The sequence below is a fragment of the Aptenodytes patagonicus genome, chromosome 7, assembly GCF_965638725.1.
Source record: "Aptenodytes patagonicus chromosome 7, bAptPat1.pri.cur, whole genome shotgun sequence".
NCBI classification, from domain to species: Eukaryota; Metazoa; Chordata; class Aves; order Sphenisciformes; family Spheniscidae; genus Aptenodytes; species Aptenodytes patagonicus.
The window spans coordinates 29,583,861-29,604,337 of NC_134955.1; the positions used below are offsets into that span (position 1 = coordinate 29,583,861).

The 20,477-nt window shown below is 48.8% G+C and overlaps 1 protein-coding gene across 3 annotated transcripts; it reads left to right on the forward strand.

The window, feature by feature from the left end:
• The first annotated feature begins 566 nt into the window (after positions 1-566).
• On the forward strand, positions 567-20,477 carry SPINT1 (serine peptidase inhibitor, Kunitz type 1). 3 transcript variants are annotated; one of them, XM_076344601.1, is made up of 11 exons: positions 567-711; positions 888-1,360; positions 10,039-10,190; positions 11,701-11,839; positions 12,963-13,133; positions 13,849-13,875; positions 14,481-14,606; positions 15,521-15,571; positions 16,387-16,557; positions 17,283-17,339; positions 18,494-20,477. In XM_076344601.1, exons 2-11 carry the CDS (start codon positions 931-933, stop codon positions 18,688-18,690), a joined length of 1,521 nt encoding a protein of 506 aa, XP_076200716.1. In that variant the 5' UTR covers positions 567-711; positions 888-930; the 3' UTR covers positions 18,691-20,477. The 3 variants fall into 3 exon arrangements, with proteins under 3 accessions (XP_076200716.1, XP_076200717.1, XP_076200715.1); XM_076344602.1 differs by lacking the exon at positions 18,494-20,477 and adding an exon at positions 17,551-18,487; XM_076344600.1 differs by lacking the exon at positions 567-711 and having other exon boundaries at positions 835-1,360.

Below are 20,477 nucleotides of genomic sequence, written 5' to 3' on the forward strand. Positions count from 1 at the left end.
GTGGGGGGTGATTACTAAAAGTTTTCACTGCTGCTGTGCCAGGGCTCCCACCACACGGGCAGCCTCCAGTCACGCTCCCAAGTGCTTTTACTCAAGAGGAATATTGTGTCCCAAGAGCAGGGAATTCATGATTTTGAGATGCCTGCACTGAGCACGAAACCTCTTGCAGCAGCGATGGCAATGGGTGCTGTAGATGCGGCTGCGAGGTTCACTCATTCAGGTTAGCAAGACCTGGGCTAATGGTGCTCTGTGCCACACAGCTGGCCACACCGGAGCGCGAGGGCTACTGCCGGAGGATACAGACTGCGTGCTCCCTGGGTTTCAGTTCCTTCAAAGCATCCTAAGCACGGGGATGCAGCAAGCACCCGGCTGGTGGGATGCTCATCCGGAGTGCGTGCCCTTGCACCTGTGTGAGCGAGAGTACCGCTCTGGGCTCCCACGGGGAGGGAGCCTTCGCTCCCTTCGCTAGAGGAATGGAAGATGGTATCAGCCCGGCTCTCCTCCCCTTCCTCTTACGCAATTCAGCATGCAGGGGAGTGACTTGATCTTTTTTTTTTTTTCCTCTCTCTCAGGGAGTTGGTTTTCACTTCCTGCACTCTCTGTGCCTTTGTCTCCGCTGGACGCAGCTGAAGGCACACCTGAGGGGTGAAGGCGCGGGGGGACAAGGGGGACACCCCGCTCCCAACATCGATTTCACCGGAGACCGCCCAGGTGGGGGGCTGAGAGTGTATGCCTGGGGATGAGTTGCAGGGTGGGGGGACACATTGGCCACCCCGGGGCAAGCGGGGACCCGGCCTCGGCCATGCTCCGGGTCCACACTCGCCCCGGGGTGGCATGCACCTGGACACCGTCCCTCTTGGCTTCATCTATCTTCTCTCTTCCTTTAGGAAAGGATTAAGGTCTCCAGGCGGTGAGGATTGGGGCGCCAAGATGGCCAGAGGGAGTCCAGGTCCATGGTTTGTGCTCTGGGTCTGCTTGGCGCTGGTGGTGGACTTCGGCAAAGGGCAGGAGGAAAAGCCCTTCGGTGAAACATGCCTGGAGGACTTTACAGCAGGGATGCCGGATTTGGTGCTGGATACAGACGCCTCCGTCCAGAATGGAGCCACCTTCTTGTCATCCCCCATGGTCCATCGGAGCAGGGACTGCATGAGAGCCTGCTGTAAGGACCCCACTTGTAACCTGGCTCTCGTGGAGCAGGTCCCGGGCACAGAGGAAGACCACATCCAGGGCTGCTTTCTCCTCAACTGCCTCTATGAGCAGGCTTTTGTCTGCAGGTTTGCCAGGAAGATTGGCTTTCTCAACTTCTTGAGGAAGGACGTGTACGATTCCTACCTGGCAATGCAGGATCACGGATCTAGTGGTAAGGTGCCCATAATGGATCTGTGCAAACCAGGGCTGGAGGAGCACTAATGGCCACTAATGGCGCCAAGGTGGCAACTCCTCCAGCTGTCATTTGTGCAGCTGTGCTGCCAAATGGTCAGGATAAAGCGACATTAAAGATGGGGTTTCTATATGTCCCTCTGCGGCAAAGGTTTTCCCTAACTTTGATAAACTCACTTAAGATCTGTGCCTCAGTTTACCTATTAGTAAATGGAGAGGGAATCGTTCTTTAACCTATTTGAAGCGGGTGGAGCGAGTGTTTACCAAATGCAGGCTGAGTTTTTGATACTTAACAACGTAGAGAAAAAGGTATTGTTTTTCTTCTCCCTCCCCCCAGGCCTTTGAGGTTGGAAAGTGAAATCCTTTAAAATCTACCCATCACTGCGTTTTAAAGGGCTGCATTAATCTCTTAATTGCTCAGGGGCTGGAGGCAGGACGCAATCCACTTACTTTTCATTTTGCCACAGCCTGAATCTTGTGAGCAGCAGCCTGGATGGCGAGGTGTCTCGGTATCGCTCTGCTTGTTGGGGCTGGTCTTTGCTGCTGGGCGAGGGAGAGGGAGCAGCTGGGGAGGCTGGTTAGAAAACTCCCCCTTTGGAGGTGGGTTTCTCTTCCCCAGTCCCTGGTTCCCTGCTCTGAAAGATTGCACCTGGACCCAGAAAACCAGGTGGAAAACAAACTAATCTGGAGCTGGCCACCTGCCACACGCTCTGCTGTCTCCAAAGAAAGGCAGTGTGTTCAGAAACGCTGAAAACACGGCAATTCCTCCTTTTGCCTCCTTCTTCCATGTTTTGGAGGAAGCCTGATGAGGCTGGGACGTCTCTAGCCTGGCTGGGTCTTTGGCAACCGTAACCAGTTTATTACATGTTGATGCCTGGGCAGGGCTGTTAGGGGATATCTATATGGGTAATCCTCCTCACACCCCCTCCCAGCCCACCTGTGGTGGGGAAGGAAAGGATCTGTGAAGATGACAAGGGGAGCGTCTAGGTGGGTGCATGGTCTTGGGCTCGATGGCGTGAGCTGAATAGGTGTTTGGTCTTCTGCTGGGATGTGCCAGCCTGTGAGCCTTGTAGGTGCTGGAGGTGTGAAATGGCACCAAACCCCACACTGACCACTTTTGTCCACACTAAGTAGCAGTGCAGGGGTTTCAGGCTAGGGCACGGCTCCTCTGGAGCAGCCCTTGGGTGTCGCTGGTTTGAGCAGTGATGTGGCAGAAGTGATCCTCCTGTCCTCTGTCCCTCCTAGTTGCTTCCCACTGCATTTTAGGGCTTCTGGTAAATCTCTATCTCGCTGCTGCAGTAGTTGTCCTGCGCCTCCATTCCAGACTCAAAATCCTTTCTACGGGAGCTGCAGTTAGCAAGGAACTGAAGCCCACATCACCAGGACTAGAGGTGGCATGCTGACAGCTGTCTGAACTCCTACATGCTTTGTTGTAGGAGGAAAAGGGAATGCATCATCTCCAGTACATCCTGATTTCACAAGATTAGATTAAAATACAATGTACTGTTGAGCAATTCAGTCTCTTTGCCTCTGTGGATCAGCGCCCCATACAAGGAGACTGCAACCCCTTCCTCCCCGGGCTGGCATCGCATGTGTGCGGGTCTCTAGAAAGTGTCCCTGGGTCACTGAGCTCTCTGTGCCACCAGCAGTGCTGTGTTTCCCCATCCATGACACCCAGCTGGAGCATCCCAGCCACCGATACGCAGGTGCTGCCCTGCAAACTATCTCTAGTGCTACTTTCACAGATGCTGGGGTGGCTGCGGTGGAGCAGGAAGACCCAGGAGGGCTTATCAGCAAGAAGTGAAAAACATGCCAGAAATGCTGTTAGGGATACTCCGCCTGCTGAGGTGGGCATGCCCCTCCTCGCCCACGTGGGGCTTGCACCACGATACTGCTGCGGGTGTAGGAAGGGCTCGGTCCCTTCTGCACCCCGTGTTTGCACTCTCGGAGGGTGCAGGGTGCTGGGCAGGTATCCAGCTGTAGTGACAGACACTGGGAAGCTTGATACTTTGTGTTTGGATCAGGCTGCGATGTTCATGCTGTGCTTCGATGGGAAATGCGTTTCCCTCCTCTCCTGAAATTTTTAGGCATTGTCTTTGGCTGATGCCAAAAGCTTTCTGAATCACCTTGAATGACATCGGAGGGCCGGCAGGAAAAGAGACGAAGGGCTATTACTATTTATTAATCCAGAGCTGAAAAGGAGTTATTTTACTGGAGAAATAGCAAATAATAACAAGGGCTAAATCAGACCATACGAGCTGGGCCCTCCTCCCCACAGCAGCTGATGAGACACTTAGGAATGCAAATCTCGATTTTGGTTCAGATCTAAACAAAAAAATCCAAAACAAAACCCCAAGCCCCTCCAGCCGTGATGCTGGAATTGGGTCCACGCAGGAGGAATGGGCCTGTCTGGGCAGGAAGGCGGGTGCCTGCCTGCCACCGAGGGGAAGAGGGGAAGGGTGCGAAGATGCAGGTACAGGAGGCCAAATGAAGGAGCCTCCGGGCACTGAGCGTGTCCACCTGGCAGCATAAGGAAGCTCTACACCATTTTTGCTTCTGGACCTTTTGAGAATACCTGAAGAGGCCAGGTGAAACGAGTCTTAAGGAAGCTGGTTTTGGCATGTCAGGTTTTCCTCCCAAATGTTTATAGGCAAAAAATCTTGGCCCAGGTTTTGGACTGGAGACAAAACTGTCTAGTCTTCCTGCTGTTGTGCTGTATCGCTGTTAAAATGTGAAGCTCTGTGGCTGCTCTGGAGCCGAGGTTATTGTCAGCCCCCTGAGACTGGCTCTAAAGGTCAGGAGGAAGCTTATATGCTGCTTTATCATCCATACCTTTCCTTTATGTGCTGCTGTCAGGTGTCCTAGGAGCCTTTAGGGTATGTCCATGTGGCAATCTTCAGACATCCTCTGCAATAATGAGGATTAAAAGCATGTTTTTTCTAGTGAATAGTGAAGTATATAGTTAGTGATCCCAGTGGATAACATTAAACAAAAAAGCCACACATTGCAAGACCCACACTGCTACTACAGGGAGCAGGCCTGTTGAATTAAGAGGTTTATATATGCTCAGGAGGAGACTAGATAACACTTGAAGGAGAGAGCACAGCTGGGGGCTGCTGAATGGGCAAATTTAATTTTCGAATGTTTCTGGAGCCTGGTGGAAGTAGCTGAAAGCTGGGAGAGTATTACGGGGGAAGCACTGTGTATGCTTGCTCTGTTCTTGCTCTTGCTCGAGCATCCACAGCGGGACTGTTGGCAACTGAACACAGGGACAGAGGCACCCCTGCTCTAACCCACTGTGGCCGCTCTTACGGCGTTGTGACTTCAGAAAAACCCGTGGGTACAGGCAACAATGAATAGAGCTGAAATCTAGCTTCTGCACATCATCTGAGTATATTTTCAGTATTTTGGAGAACAAGAGCTTCTGAGTCCTTTATAAGCTGGTGACGACAGCTTGGCTCTGTCTCTCACCTGTTCCAGCTAACGTACAGCCCGAAGTCTCTGATGTTATTGTTAAAAGGCACTATCCTCTTAAATGATTCTCCAGCCTGAACTTTGGTGCGAGTTTTCTGCCTGGCTCATTTGGGAGGGGCAGGCTCACCATGCACTTTATTGGTAATAATGGAGCCCAGTGTTTAAGTAACTACCCCGAGCTTATTCTGGTCTAGGCAAACCAGTTCTGGGTGTGAAACTGGAAAATAACCTCCCTGAACCTCTGTCCGTTTCTTGAACTGAACCTTTTGTGGTGGTTGTGAAATGCTCGGTGACACTCTCCTCCTGTTGAATTCACGGCTTGTGAGTGGGAGACAGGAAGCGCTGGGGAACTGCAGGGTTCAGGATGTGTCTGCTCCTGCCTCACGTGGAGAGAGATTTGCAGGTTAAAACTTCGGTAATGCGTTCAAAAAGGAGAGCTCCCCAAGTTTGAAGCTCACCCCTCTTCAAATGTTTGGTCCCATGCTGGTTTCCATTCTGCGGGCACAGTGCAACTAAAATGAACGGTGCTGGGATCCCAGCCAGGGCTGAGACAGTTCTGGTCCCTGGTCTCCCCTTGGCTGGTGCTGCTCAGCCCTGAGCCAGCTGCTCATCCTCCAGCACCCAGCTCAGGCCAGGAGAGGGGGAATGGCATGTTTGGTACCCACACCACAGATCCAGAGGCTAACGTACACTGGAAGGGCCCTCGGAGACCAGCCGGTCCAGCTCCCTGCTCAGAGCAGGTGAAGAGCAGCTTCTACTCCACTTGCTGTGAAATTACTGTTTGTCACACAGAATTTACTGACGTGCCACATGTTGTGGCTACCTCACGTCTTGTCTCTGGAGCTATTTAAGGAGACTGGAGGAACAAACCCATCTTTACTAAAATGGCACGAAGACTCGCAGGAGAGTCTTTCCCTCTGCCCGCTAAAGCAAATCGGACTGGTTTCCCACACCCTGAGGAAGGATGGAAGGAGCCTGGCGGCAGCAGCAGATTCCATTATTATGAAAATATAATCCGTTCAGTCGTGCTGTATTGTTTTAGAGAGGTTAAGTTGACCTGCTGTGTGCACCTCTTACAAACCACTATAGAAACCTCTAGAAATTAATGCTGAGAGCTGCTTGACTCTGCATGAGTTGTTGGAAAGCTATATGACTTTATCGTGACTGTATTTGCTGCCCAGCCAGCATGAATCCCTACAGAAAGAGCCTGTATTTCTCTTTCTGCAGGCACTATGTTGCATTGCCTTGTTCCCTTCTCCCTCTCCCCCTCCTTAGGCAAATTAACACTGTGGCAGCAGCAGCATCCTTCATTACCTTTGCCTGTTACAATGGAGAGTTTTCTACTGTCGATGGGCAAGATTTGAATGAACCCTCCCTGAAAGCTGTTCACTTTTGAATGACTTCCCTGGAAGCAACGCAAGAGCAGAGCTTTAGCATTTGTGGGGAGAGCCGCGCTGCTGCCTGCCTCTGCCCATCTGCTTTTGCAGCAGGCAGGCTCAGCTGGCTTCTGACGCTTGAAATCTCCGAGGTTGCGTGTCTCATGGATGCTGGAATTTGGGTGGCCTCATTTCTGCTCCTGTCTCTGCTATTGGCCTGCCCAGTGGCTTTGAGCAGCGGCTTTTGTCCCCAGTGAGGTCCTTCCCTTCACAGTGCCTCAGTGTCCCCAGTGCAAGCCGCACTCATCTCATTTGTAAGCTACTCCTGCAACGGCAGAAAACAGCGGGCTGTAAGAGCCCCTCAGTGACGATGAGAAAGCTTTCCAGCTCTTTCTAGTGGCAACCTCAAATCATTCTGAGGTATTTTCAAGCATTGCTTTATAGTCTCAGGTACTCAGGGTGTATCTGCATGAGCGCTGGAATGGAGGAAATCTGGTTTTCTGTGAATTTGTGTCTCAAGGGCAAGAGCTGATATCTGAGCTCCAAAAGAGGAATCCCCAAACTGGGAGCTTTGCAAGTGCTTTCTGCTGCGGGACTTCACTGGTGCCTGCATGTTCAGATAGCGAGGTCCCTAGTGGGGTCTCTCCCCCCACCTAGACGCTTGCTTTTGCAGCCCTTGTAGGAATTTAATATCCTTTGGACTCCTGTTCCCCCATCAACTTTGGTTCAAATTTACTCACTGTCAGAAGTGAAGCCAGACAAATCACTGACTGCATAAGCCTTAAAACTAGATGAAAAATTTAAAAAAGCAAAAAACGGGGACTGAGGCATGAATACACTGTAAGCCATATAAGTTTGTTTTTAAGCATTTTGGATTTACTCTATCAAGCTTTTCTGCGGGATCATAAAGAAAAGGTATTTCACCTCCTGATGTATTTTATAAATGGAAGCGGAAGTTGTCACTTAATGATGTGACCCCAGGAGCATGTGTTCCACAGTAAAGAGCACGACACAGAACAGCATCATAAAGCTTTACTCTCCCTGTTAATTACAGAGTTTTACAGCAGAAACTTTCCATAGTCAGAAGAGCATTATAGCAAAGGTAACTTTCATTTTTCAAACAGACTTTCAGAGCAAAACAAACTGAATGGAGAATCTCCCTTCTATGAGCAGTTTGTTGATACTCACTGTGGCTCAGTCAGCACTCGGTTATGAAGCTCAGGTGGAGAACAGCCACGTTGCCACTGGAGGCTTCGTATAGTCAGTGTAGCAGAAATACTCCAAAGTCACTGAGCTTTCAGACATCCTAAGGAGAAAAGGGAGAGGCTTGAAAATGAAGTCCTTCGTTTCTAGTGGGAGTTCCTCCTTGGCAGCCCCTGCACATCAGCAAATAGTCTGACTATTTTTCTGGAGGTGAGGAGGGTCGGGCAATTTGGCTAATCAGAGTGGGGTCTGGAGAGGTTGCTGACCCATTGATCAGAACCAACCTTTTATTTCACTGTGCAATCCACAACCCAAAGTAACTAAATTGACCTGCGGAGAAATATGTGGCCGCAATTTTTTTTTTTTAAGTGTACATGCTAAAAATTGACAAGGAAAAAGCGTGATTTGGAGTTGTTGTGAATTAATGACTGGCCTCTGCAGTGCTGAAGAACTGGTCTTTCCCTTGTGCAATCACATCCACCTACTGGGCTCACCCTGGCAGGAGGGTGGCAGGGAGCAGGCTGCACTTCTCCCTGGCAGGATCATGGTGATTGCCTGGGAGGAATGGCAGGAATGTGCCCCCTTTCCAGGGCTTGTAGTGCTGTGTACAAGGTGGTTGTGGGGCTGTTTCTCCCTGTTTGGTTCGGAAGGTGTTGCCAGCTCCAGTCACTGCTTTCGCTTATGAATGTTCTCATGGCAAGACCGCTTGAAAATAAAGCGGAACTCCATTTATTTGTTCTGCTGGCCCTGCTCAAAACCAAGAGGTGCCAGGCTTTCTTGGACCTGCTTGGTGTCTTTCAGCAAGCAGTCTTTGTGCCTGACTGAGGCAGGACCCATCGCTCCGGGATGCAGCCCTGAGGAAGGAGCAGCAGGGAGGTATGCCTCACCCGAAGCTGAAAGGACACCAGGGTGGGCATCTCTGCTTGTGATGCAGGTGGTGTCTTCCTGGCCTCTTTCAGTCCAGCTGGGTATCCTCTGCCTATTTTGGTGGTTGGAACAAGCTCAGCAATATGAGCTTGATCCCGTATTTTTCCCACCCAATACTTACATGGGAAGATGGAATAAAAGATAAAACCAGTGACAGACTGCAGAGAGCACACAGACTGGTGTGATAAACGTAACCAGAAGCCCTGCAGCTGCACAAGCTAGAAGTGGCTGACCTCTTTTTATACAGTAAAACCGCAGTCCCATCAGCCTGGAGATGAGGGAGGTAAGCTGCAGGGCTGCAGCTGGGGAGCAGGCTGCAGGGGGAACCTCAAAGGGCTGGCACGCGTATACCCTCCCCGATTCTGCAGCCGAACAGGCCGAGTGCAATGCTTGAACATGTAAACAAGGGAAGGTTTGTTTCCCCTGTGACTTTCTGGTGGCAGCAGCATTTGTAAGACCAGGATAGAATGAATATGTCTTCATTTGGTAAAAGATAATAGAAAATAGAAGATTCTGGGTGGATTTGTGGTAACTGATCTGGAATACATGTTGCAAAGCCCTCTATTCTTACTGAATTTAGTGATGAATAAACTAAAAAGTAGCTTGTTTTGAATGTCAGGTTTGTTTATATATGCCTTATATTAAAGGTCCCTTCAGTAGGCTCTAGAGCAAGTCTACAACAGTGACAGTAATTAGCTGATGGAGTAGTTTCTAAGGGGTTTGGGCACTAATCCTCTTCTTCAGTCACAGTCGATATAACAGTGTAATGGTAGAGTGATTTCTATCTAGCTTATAAATGACGATCGATGCCTTTACAAAAGACTCAGGTTGAACTTGAACATTGAGTCTTGGACTTGGTACAGGCGCTACCAGGTGGAGTTTTATGGGCTGAGCTGTGCAGGAAGCCTGCGATCAGAGACGTTCAGGCCGAAAGGAGTTATGAGTCAGGCTCAATGGTGTCATTGTATAGGCTGCTCTTGCTGGCACGGGCAGGGATCAGTTTTCATCTCTTACACTTACAGTCTGGAAAAGTGTTTAATGGATTGTGGAGGCTGCTGGTAAGCTAATCCATGGCATGGCACAAAAATAACGATCTCATGAATGGCATTTGTGTGCTTTTTTTAAGGCATGTGTTTCAGAGAGTGGGGTGGAAGATGAGGTGAAGGAGGGATATTTCCCATCCAAATCCCGCATTGCCTAGCTCTGGTTAAGTGCGCTAACATAGTGCTTAGAGATGATGGTAGGAATGATGAGAGTCAGTTCCACATTCTTCAACACCCACATCAGGTCATCTCCCTAAGTGAAGGGTGGAGATTGCTCTGTGCTGTTTTGCAAGGATGTGGTCCGACGGTCAGAAGCACAATGGCTGTAGCCATAGGGACACCCTCTTATGGTAGTTCCTGTGGGCAGAAGTGGCCAGGGAGCCAACTGGCTCAAAGGCACTGCCAGAGAGGGTTGCGGAGTTACTAAATTAGTGAGGGCAGTAATAACGGTATTGATAGCCTGTTGCTTGCTCAGGCTGCAAGAAGCACAGCTGCATAAAAGTGTTTTCCTTTCAGTGGTTGAAGTCTGTATTGATTTAGCCTGGAAGAATCCCCCTCCCTTGTCTTCTTGTAACGGAGACAAGGACTGGCCCTTCAGCCTCTTACCCAAGCCTTGTTCTGCATTTCTTCTGCAGATGACCATCCTCCAATAGCCCGCACTGGCATGGACATGAGGGTACAGCCAGGGGAGCCAGTGATGCTGAGAGGCACAGAGAGCACGGATGACCGAGGGATAGTCAGCTATGAATGGAAACAGGTCCTCGGTGACCCCTCCGTGGAGATGAAGGTAGGGAGCTGCAGGAAGGAAGCAGCTTGCTCAGTGTCACCTGTGGTCTGCACTAGGTTGGGCTCTCACAGCCACTGACTTAGAGGTCACCTTGTCCTCCCCTCCTCTAGCCAGTCTACCCACGAGCCTGTTCCCAAAAGCTATGGAGCACTCCTCGTGGTTGCCCCCACCCCCTCGCACACTGCTGGGATGTGGCATTTCTTGGCCAGGTCTCAGGCTCCCTGCACCAGGATGCCATCTCAAACTTTCCTGAGCAACACCTGATCTGCCTGGGTGGGAGCACCCGAGAGGGCAGCAGCTTCGGTGCAAGAGCTGCCTCTGCTCCCAAGCTCCTGTAGTTCAGTGAGGGGCCTGCCCTTAGTTTTGCTCTGCTCCACTTTGGTGCTTCTCCTCCTCCTCCTCTGGCTCTGAATAGTCAGGCTCTGCTTCTGTTCTCCTGGGGCTTTTCCTGGACTTTGCCTCTCTTTAGACCATAGGTTCCTCCTCCTATTTTATCTGAGCTGGAGCAGAAGTCATGTCTCCTGACTGGCTCCAAGATCTCTGGAGCGTGAACACTGCCTATCTGATAGATGTTAAACGTGAATTGTGGCTTTAGAAGAGTAACAGAGATTACTGTTAAGCTTCTGCAAAATGCTCTGGAAAGCCTTGGAGCCCATATGGAGCTCTTGTGGCACCTTTTGAGAATTAGCAAATGAGTGCATCAGGCCCACAGCTGATTTTGAAGACCAGCAATGACTAGCTCTAGGGTGCTGAGGGGGCTGTGGAAATTTGGAAGTGCTCCTTTCCTCTTCCATTCTCCCTAGCTCAACCAAAGCAACTTTCAAGGGGGGGTGGGGGGTGGGGAAGAGCCCTCTAGTATTATGCTGTGTTAATACATTAAGATGATATATGGCAACACTGTGTTCTCTTGAAACCTAACCAAAAAGGCAGACAGTGTGGAAATGGAGGCCCAATATTGTTAGCAAATATAGGGAAAAAGTTTGTGTCAATAATATCACAGCTTTCTATTCTGACAAAATAATTCACTCTCTTTTAGAAACCTCCCAGCAGGCAAAGAAATAGGCACTCGTTTCCATCTCTACAACTAAATATACTTGTCATAGTCAAAATGAAAGAGTATATATTTCTTAAATACACCTAGCTTATTCCCTATGTACTAAGTAAATGATTCATAATAGGTTTTATTTTTAAAAAAGTAAAATAAAAACTACAGGTATTTCAGTCCTCTCCAAAGATTTTTATTTTCCCTCGTGCCTTCACAATGCCCCAAAATATGAAATATCTAATTATGCTTGTGGTACTCTTTCTCTCTGCTGTTCCAGCTGGGTACCAGCCCATGGATTTGGGGGGATTGTATAGCACTGAGACATTTTTCATGCCAGACATCTGCTTGGGGGTTTCCAGCTAAGCTCCTTTCTTCCTAATGCAGGAACATGGGCCTTGCATGGCTTCACTCACTCCCTCATTAGAGGTACCTTCTTCTGCATAAGCCTTTCTTTTGCATTCTCAGAAGCACGAAGAAGATCAGGTAGAAATCTCCAACCTACAGGCGGGGATGTACGTCTTCCAGCTTACTGTCACGGACACTGCACAACAGCAAGACTTCACCAACATCACCATCATGGTGCTGAATTCTGAGCAGACTGAAGGTGAGCCTGAGCCCGCGGATGTCTAGCTGGAGTCCCCAAGCCTAGGTGCTGCTCTGGCATTACTGGTGCTCTTCTTAGAGGGGTAGATGGGAAAAGAGCACAACCAAGAGACCGGACTTGCGTGTCAACTTTTCCCAGTAAAAGCCCGCACCTGACCAGTAGTGGAAGGTCTCCGCATTCATAGTCATCTTTTTTAGGGTTTTCACATCCTCTTGCAGAAGAGGTGGCCTGCAATAACCCCATGTTCTCTGCATGTCGTTGCCCTCTGCTGGGTGACGCCAGAGTGGCTGAAGCCTGGGGTGCAACTGAGGGTGTAAGACAGGAGAACCTGAAAGGTCTTGTTGACTTCATGGTTTTGCTGTGAAGGCCCTAATTCCCTTAAGCCGCAGGATAGGTGGAGCTGTCTGCATGACATTCAAAGTGTCCCTGGCTTTATTTATATGTTTTACTTTAATGGCCTTGTTTAATGATCAAAATGTTCAGCATTACAAGTGCATTAGGAGCAAGGAGTTCTTGGACAAATGGTTGACTAGTAGCTAAGCAGGGAATTTCTCCTCCTACCACCGGTACCATAAAAATACAAGAACAGCCATGTCAAGTGACGCTAATGGTCTGTCCAAAATCCAGCACACTGCATCCAACAGTGTCCAGAGGTTGATACTTTGGAAAGAGTACAAGAACATGACATGCTACCAGTAAATCCCTACTACGCTTGGCTAGTCCCCGAGGAATTTGCAGCTGGGAGATTTTTTTTAAGCAGAAGATGGTGTCTTTGTGTTTAATAGCCATGGATGAATCCCTTTTTGACCTGGAGTAATCTTTGCACAGCAGCAACATCCTGAAGCAAGGAGTTTCACAGCGTAACTATGTGCTCCGTGGAGAAGCAGCTCCTTTTGTTTTATGGATGTGGCACCTTCTAATTTGATTTTGTGACCCTGCCTTTCATATAAGAAAATATACACCATGATTCCCTACTCACCCTTTCCATGCTGCTGAAGATTTTATAAATCTTTCAGACAAGTGGCCACACTGTTGATAAACCTTTCTTTGGAAGATTTTCTTCTTTGTATATGTGAAGGCAAAGCAAGCTAACCAGAGCCTTTTATGTCAACTTTCTTGACAGAGCATTGTTTGACTCCTAAGAAGGTGGGTTGGTGCCGGGGATCTTTTCCACGTTGGTTTTACAACCCAAGCCTTCAGCAGTGTGAGGAGTTCATTTTTGGCGGCTGCAAGCCCAACAAGAATAACTACTTAAGGGAAGAGGAGTGTAAACTCGCGTGCAAGAACGTTAGAGGTGAGTCTTCTTCAAAAATCAGCCCTCTCTTTCTCATAGGATTGGGATGACTGTGTGGGCAGGTACTGCAGCTTCTTGGCTCACAGCTAGTTAGAGCCCAGAGAGCTGAGGAGACCGGGCTAATTATAGATGGGGAGTCCCAGTCTTACACTGCCAACATATCTGACCCAGCTCCTGGAGCACTGCTCCCCTGGTCAGTGTCCCTGGTGTGCCTCCGGCTGCAGAAACCCTCACCAAATCTTTGTGTCATGTCTGAAACCTAAATTCAGAGGGTAGCATTGTGCTGTGGGGGAGCCAGAAGTGCTTCACTCCCAAAATGAAATTAATCTTCCTCCTTGGCACTCTGTTAGCCAAGTCTGAGAATGACTTAGTGCTGCCTCAGATGCAGCTCAGCGGGCTGAGCCTCTGCCAGGCCCTTTGCGGTGCACAGCTTAAGGAGGAGGCAAAAGCCTTGGAAAAGAAAGACCGTTTGGGAACGGTCTAGCTAGTGGTGGGAAGTTCCCCTGCACTCCTCCAGACCTGCCTCACATGGGTATTACTCATCTGGGGTCTCTGGGTGGTGGGCATCTGTATTTACCCTCCCTAACCCCTACAGGGCTTGCTTCCAGAAAATGTGCACTTCTTAGGTGAGATATGAAGGCAATATAAAGCTGATCTTGAGCTGACAAAATGATGTGGTGGTAAATTTATTTTATTTCTCCCCTTGTCTCTTCAGGTTCTGTTGGTGGGCGACAACAGCCAGGTGAGCCTCTGTTACCACTGTGTAATCCTGCTGTGAGCTCAGGCTCAGTGTCTCATGTCCATTCCTGTGGCTTTTGATTAGCACTCAGTGTGGAAAGTGAGGCACTGGAGACTAATTTCTTCACTAAGCCTTTCACTTTCATGTCATAGGATAATTCAGGTTGGGGATTACCTCTGGAGGTCATCTGGTCCAACCCACTACTCAAAGCAGGGCCAGCTTTGAGTCACATTGGGTTGCTCAGGACTGCATCCAGTCCAGTTCTGGGTATCTGTGATGAAGGACATTTTACACTTTCTCTGGTCAAACTATGTCTCCATATTCTTCCTGAGTAGCTCATTCTTGCTTCCACCTTCTGTGTACTTCTTTTTTGAGAGGAAGCATGGCTGTTCCCAGAGCAATGTTTCATTTATAAACATTTATAAACAAGAAATGATTTTTTTTTTCTTTTTTTGAGTCCAGGGTGACACTGAAGAGAGACCTTAACCAATCTGCCTTGTTTCTTGTTTGCCAGCCCTATCAGCAGCTTTTAAGTCCTTCATAAAGCATCTGTGTGGCAGGGAGAAACAATGACTTTTAATGAGCTATCTGAACTGTTTCTGATGCAGTGTGCAATGGGAACTGTCAGTCCCCCTTCTTCAGATGCAAGGATGGCTGCTGCATTGATGCCTTTTTGGAGTGTGATGAAACTCTCGACTGTGCCGACGGATCGGACGAGATGTATTGTGAACAATGTAAGTACTTCAAATTCTGGCTTAGACAACATAGTATCTGCCCAGGGATGAGTGCAATGTAAGTTACAGGTGTTGACTCAATGCTTTTTGGTGCCTTCTGTTCTTATCTCCTGACGCTGCATTACCTCTTTCCGCAGTATTATATTTGCAGGTTCTGCCATCTCCCATATCTCTACTGACCGCAAGAGCTGATCTTCCTTCTGGGATGCTTCCTGCCTCTTAAATACTCTTCGACTCTCTTCTCTGCACCTGTCTGTAAGACTTCAGAGCTCCCCTCCCCTTCCAATATTTTTATCACTGAATGACCTCACCTGCTCTCCTAGAGTTCGGAGATGGGAAACGAAACCATGATTTCTCCCAGTCTGTCTAGTGTCACATCCTCATGTTATGCTAATGTAAATGCACAGTGGCGAGCTGCCCAAGTCTGCAGTCCCTCCTCCCTCCCTCCCTCCCTCCCTCCCTCCCTCTTCTGACAGAATTCCCATAATCTCTTTCCTATATGTGGGTGTTTTGTTGCCTTTTTAGGTTGCAAGCATATGATTCATCTCTCTTGCCCTCTCTTATATCCTACACTAGTACTCTTTCACACTTCTTAAAACCTGGAGTGATAGCAGTTTCCCATACTTCTTGATGGGGAAAAAAAAAGAAAGCAGCCTTTGTTTTCCTTAGTTTTGTCTCTGTATTTGTGGAACGGAAATTGGGAATAGTTTCTCATTATTACATTTTATTTTTCCCGTGTTCCTCTCATAGCTTTGAGATATTTAAGAACCTCAAGTTATACCTCCCTTTCCCTCGCTTATGATAGCAAAGGAATGCGCAGGAAATCCCTGTCTGCCCACGTCTGCATGGACAGAGGCATCTCTTTTGTATTCAACTGGTGAGAGAAGTTTTAACATGAAACGTTTCTCTTGCAGATGCTCGTGAGTTCAATAGACTGCAGAAAATCAATGTCACACATAAGCAAGGTATGTACCGTCCAGAGCACCTAGGTTGACATCTACCAGCTTTTGGAGGTTTTTTCAGTCTGTTGTTTCATGGTAAAACTGCTTCCCTGTAAAATTCCAAAAACGGGTGTAGCATCTGGCTAGTCCCCGTACTAAAAATGAGCAAGGGCCTGTTCTCTGACCTTGAGGACAGCTGTTTATAGCAGGCTTTCAGTCTCCTGCCTAAACCTTTTCCACCCAAGCAGGTCTCATGCATATTGCCTGTTGGGCACAGTACCTGGCCTGTACAAAACCCTGCAGCACTTTTTTGGAAATAGTGCAAGCCAAAGTAGTGTGGGGGACACAACAATGGCATAATACGAGTAATCATATGCCTGTGCTCGATCCCATACCTTTGCCTTGTTTGTAGTAGTGTAGACAGTGGCACTATCACTGGGCTAAAAGAGTATATCCCAAGTCAGCTTAAATACAGCTTGCTTGTAGAGAAGACCCGAGCTGAACTGTGGTTTCTGTGTGTCCAGGCCCTTCATGTTCCCTTCTGCCTCCCGAGGAGGACAGGTCAGTTCTGCAGGGGATTGAGTCCAAGGTCTAGCATGACTGCACACTTTGATGTTCTTTTTGCCTCCTTGCTAGTCGGGTTTATGGGCAGGTGGCAGCTCACCTTGGCAATGCCAATTTGAGCAGCTGGCAACTGGGCAGTGGGGACCCAAGAGCCACTGCTTCTGGCCATGGATTCGCCCTGCCATGGTGCTTGTGCTCTTCTGTTGTGAGCAGAAAATGTTGCTGCTCTGGGAACACACTGCTTGGGCTAGAGCACCTCTCCCTTGCTTTGCCAGGTCACTGTGTGGACTTGCCTGATACTGGACAGTGCACCGAGAGCATCCCCCGCTGGTACTATAACCCATTCTCCGAGAAATGTGACCCCTTCACCTATGGGGGCTGTGGTGGCAATAACAACAACTTTGAAGAAGAGGAAGAGTGCATGCGATCATGTTCAGGCATCACAAGTAAGCAGACATAGTAGTGAGGGATGGAGTTTTACTGATCAAACTACGAAAATCACTCAGATTAAATTCGTGGTCCCAAAGAGGCAGTGACTTGGGAGCTTTCAGTTAAAGCAGCTCTGCTCTCAAACCCTGGCCATGCCTCACAGTGTTCTTCAACGTGACCGATGGCTTACAGGGAACAGTGTGTATCTACAGCATCTTTCTGCAATGCAGCCTGTCATTTCTCAGAGCTGGAAAACATTTTGGGTGCTGATGTTGAAAAAGAGTCAGAGGAGGATGACAAAACTAACCAGAGATATGGTATGGCCTCTCTAAAGAGAATCTAACTTTCTAGCTTGGCTCCAGTTCTTCCCAAGTGGGAGGGGGGGAAATTAAGAAAATCCTCAATGACACGTATTAGACAGAAGTTTTAAACAGACAAGAGGGAAAGGTTTACACTGTAGAGCTTTGTACGTGTCGCTGTGGAGGCCAACAGCTGAAACAGTAGGAATTCTGCCAAACTGTATCTGTTAGGAGGCAAACTGTTGCTGCTTTTCTGAAGCACCACCCTCAGCTACACTGTGCCTCACAGCCTGCCCTGAGAGCTCAGTACTGTTGCTAAGAGGGATGCTGTATGCATTCAGTCACTTCAGAGCACTGGAAATATGCTCCTCAGAAACCTGTCTTATCCCTTGTTCCCAACCTTCTTTGTAAAACTTTTTTGCCCCTCTCTGCTCCCAAATCAGAAGCAGATGCCATTGGCCGGAGATGGGAATCCTTTGAGTCCCAAAGTGCTATCTTAAGTGAGTAACAGTTTTTCCTACAGATCTTGCTTGTTGCTTTTACCCTGTCCTGAAAAATATTTTGTCTTTCCTTGCAAATAATATCCTTCTCTCCCACCCCCCTTTTGAAGCTGAGGGAGCAATGTGGGATTTGTGGGATGCTAGCAGTGGCAAGAGATGCTTCTGTGCAGTGTGCATCTGTGGTCCAATTTCTCCTTTGTCTGTGACTCAGTAGCTCATATCAGAGGCTCCTGATTTTCCTTCTATCAACTTGCATGAATGCTCCACTGTTCAACATCAAAAAATGGCAAGTAAAATTCTTCCTAAGGGCCAAGTTCACATAAGGACCACTAACTTCTGCAAGAAAGAAGGCCCAAGTGGGTATGTGAATAATGTTGGGTGCTAGACTATGGGGAAATCTGATGACCCCATACACCCTCTCTACAACTGTAAAGAACACCAAAGCTATTGAATTACAAGTTCTTAAAAGAATATCACATTAAGGTTGGTGTCCTTTCACCACAGAGCTGTAAGGCCTCTTTCTTCAGTAGAGAACTCCTGAAATTATACACTTCTGTTCTTCAACCCTAGAGATTGATTTAAAAATTCACACCATCTCTCAAATGCATCATATCTGACTGTCTCCACTGATGATGCAGGAGTTTGGTTGGCTGTAGAAGACCAAGCGCTCACAGCACTGCTACGAGCTCTTTCTCCACAAACTCAGCCCATCCACCGTAGCTCACTCTGATAGCGTTATCCCAACCAGGAGGTGCTTTCTGCGACCACCCCTTGGTGGCCTCCCTGTTGACGTATGAAGCAAGGCCAGTGTTGCAGAAGGGCTTGATATTCATAGGGGTGTCAAATGGCCAAGCCTGCCAAAGTTACTGAATAACCTTTAGAGGGCGTGGTGCATCTGAGAAATGATGGGAACCATGATTTGGGAGAGACAGACTGGCTATACCCTGGCCATACCCTTATGCCATGCGGCTGCCTTCTTTCTTCTTTGCCAAGTTGTGCAGTGACCACCCTTCTGTCAGGCCAGCTATTGCCCACCTCTTCCCTTTGCCAGCACAGCTTCTGCAGCAGCTTTTGTGCTTGCTTCTTCATGACTGCTCCTGCTGCATCAGATCTCATGGAGCAGCCCTTCTAACGTGTTCATGTGTCCCCCATAGGTGCCTTTGAGGTAGTGATTGCCGTGCTCCTCGGGATCTGCATCATGGTGGTCCTGGTGATCATCGGCTACTTTTTCCTGAAGAACAGGAAGAAGAACAGCCGTCGGCGTCAGCCAACCACTGCTACGAACTCAACCCTCTCCACCACAGAGGACACTGAGCATCTGTTTTACAGCAGTGCCACCAAACCAGTCTGATCTACAGCCTCTCTGTCTCCAGACCAGCACTGGGGCACTCCCCAAAACTTCTGGAGTTCTGTTTTTAGACACGGGCCTGTGCCTGAAGGACTCTTTCTCTTCGAAGACATTTGTAGCATCGGGCCAAGATCTAGCCATGATATGGCAGTACTAGTGTTTGTGATTGTCTTGGCTAAATGGCTGCTCTGGAAAGTGAGGATCTGGGAGCGTTTTGATGCTCTTTGATGTCTATCCCTTCCTAACTTCAAACAATCCAGTGAAACTCTGAATTACATCTTTCTTCCTGCTCAAACCTGGAGCACAACTCCGCTCAACTTACTGAAGGACCCTGGGACTGCATCTGTGTAGCATTCACGTTGGTGAATGGTGCAAGCTCACCAGAGTCAGCAATTTTTTGTTCGCAGTGCCACTTTCTTCCACCCAACCTCGTATTTTCCTCTCTTTCCCCCAGTCCTCTGCAAGGTGGCCCTGCCTCCCAGCAGTCCTCCTGGTCGTGGTGAGCCTCTTGAGGGCTGTGAGATTCATGTAACCATCCAGACCTGTTCCAAGGGCTCTGTGACACTCTCCAGTGGTTCCTGTTTTCAAGATAGATGGAAACAGAAATACTTGCTTTAATCACTAGGCTTTGCTTTTTAATAGAAAAGCACACCTAGATTTTTTTCTGCCTGGCTGCCATGTTACAGCCTCCCATGTACAGTATGTGTCCGTTTTCTCTCTGTGAGTTGCCCTGGTTGCTTTTCCAGTGTTTAGTCTGAATCCAAACACATTGAGAAAATACCTATTTATTCTCACATGAAAGGAAAGGAAATGTCCCTACTTTTCCTGCTGATGGTGAGGGGAGGGTAGAAGAACTCCCTCGCAGTTGGACCTTTGCTGCAGCTTTGATTTTACTGTGCTCTCCTCCGAGCACGCAGCCTGACCTGAGTCCCTGGCATCTCCCAGAGCACAGGAGCGGGCTGGATACCACCAGCTAATGTCCCTGGGCTTCCTCACTCCTGCTGGCTTGTCCCTCCCGGTGCAAGATGAGCCCAGCCCCAGGAGGTCCAGAGCTCATCCCTGGCCCCATGGCAGCGTGTGACATCCCCACTTCGACGGGGTCCCGTCTGTTTCCCCATAGGCTGTTTGCAGTGAGGTGCTTCCCAGATCTGTACTGCTGCATCTCTGTTGTCCAGGCTTGTACCTCTGGGAGCTGAGGGCTTCTGTTAGGGGCAGAAGCTGCTATTTCTGAAGTGCCTGGTACGCTTTGTCAGCTGTGGAGTTGGCACCAATCCCCGAACTTCCAGTGCCTGCTGCTCTTGGAAAACTCCTGCTGTGAAGAGAGAGGAAGTTGGTGCATGTGTGTTTGCATCTGTGCGTGTGTGTGAGAAGCATAAATCTGTGTACAGACTTCAGTTTAAATGCTTGGACCCTTTCAGGGCTGAGGGCAGAGTGGCTCTGGAAGGCTGGTGAAGCCGTGCCCAGCTCAGGGCATGGCTCAGGTCCTCTCAAGTGCAGCTCCAGGAGAGCTGCCTTGTTGGGCCGATGCCTGGGCTGGAAGGAAAGAAACCGCAACCCACAGCCTGCTGGCAATCTGACTGCACGCTTCTCCCTGTCACGGGCATCTGCCTCAGTGTCCCTGGGGCTGGTCAGATTCCTCCACGGCTTTTCATGATCTGTCTCGTATCATTTCTTCCATCTCTTTGTTTTTCCCACAGCCTATCATGACCTATGCATTAAACTTAACATCTTGATTTTTTTTTTTTTTTGTGTGCACTCACTCTGATAATAAAAAGGAATTGTTTGTCTTA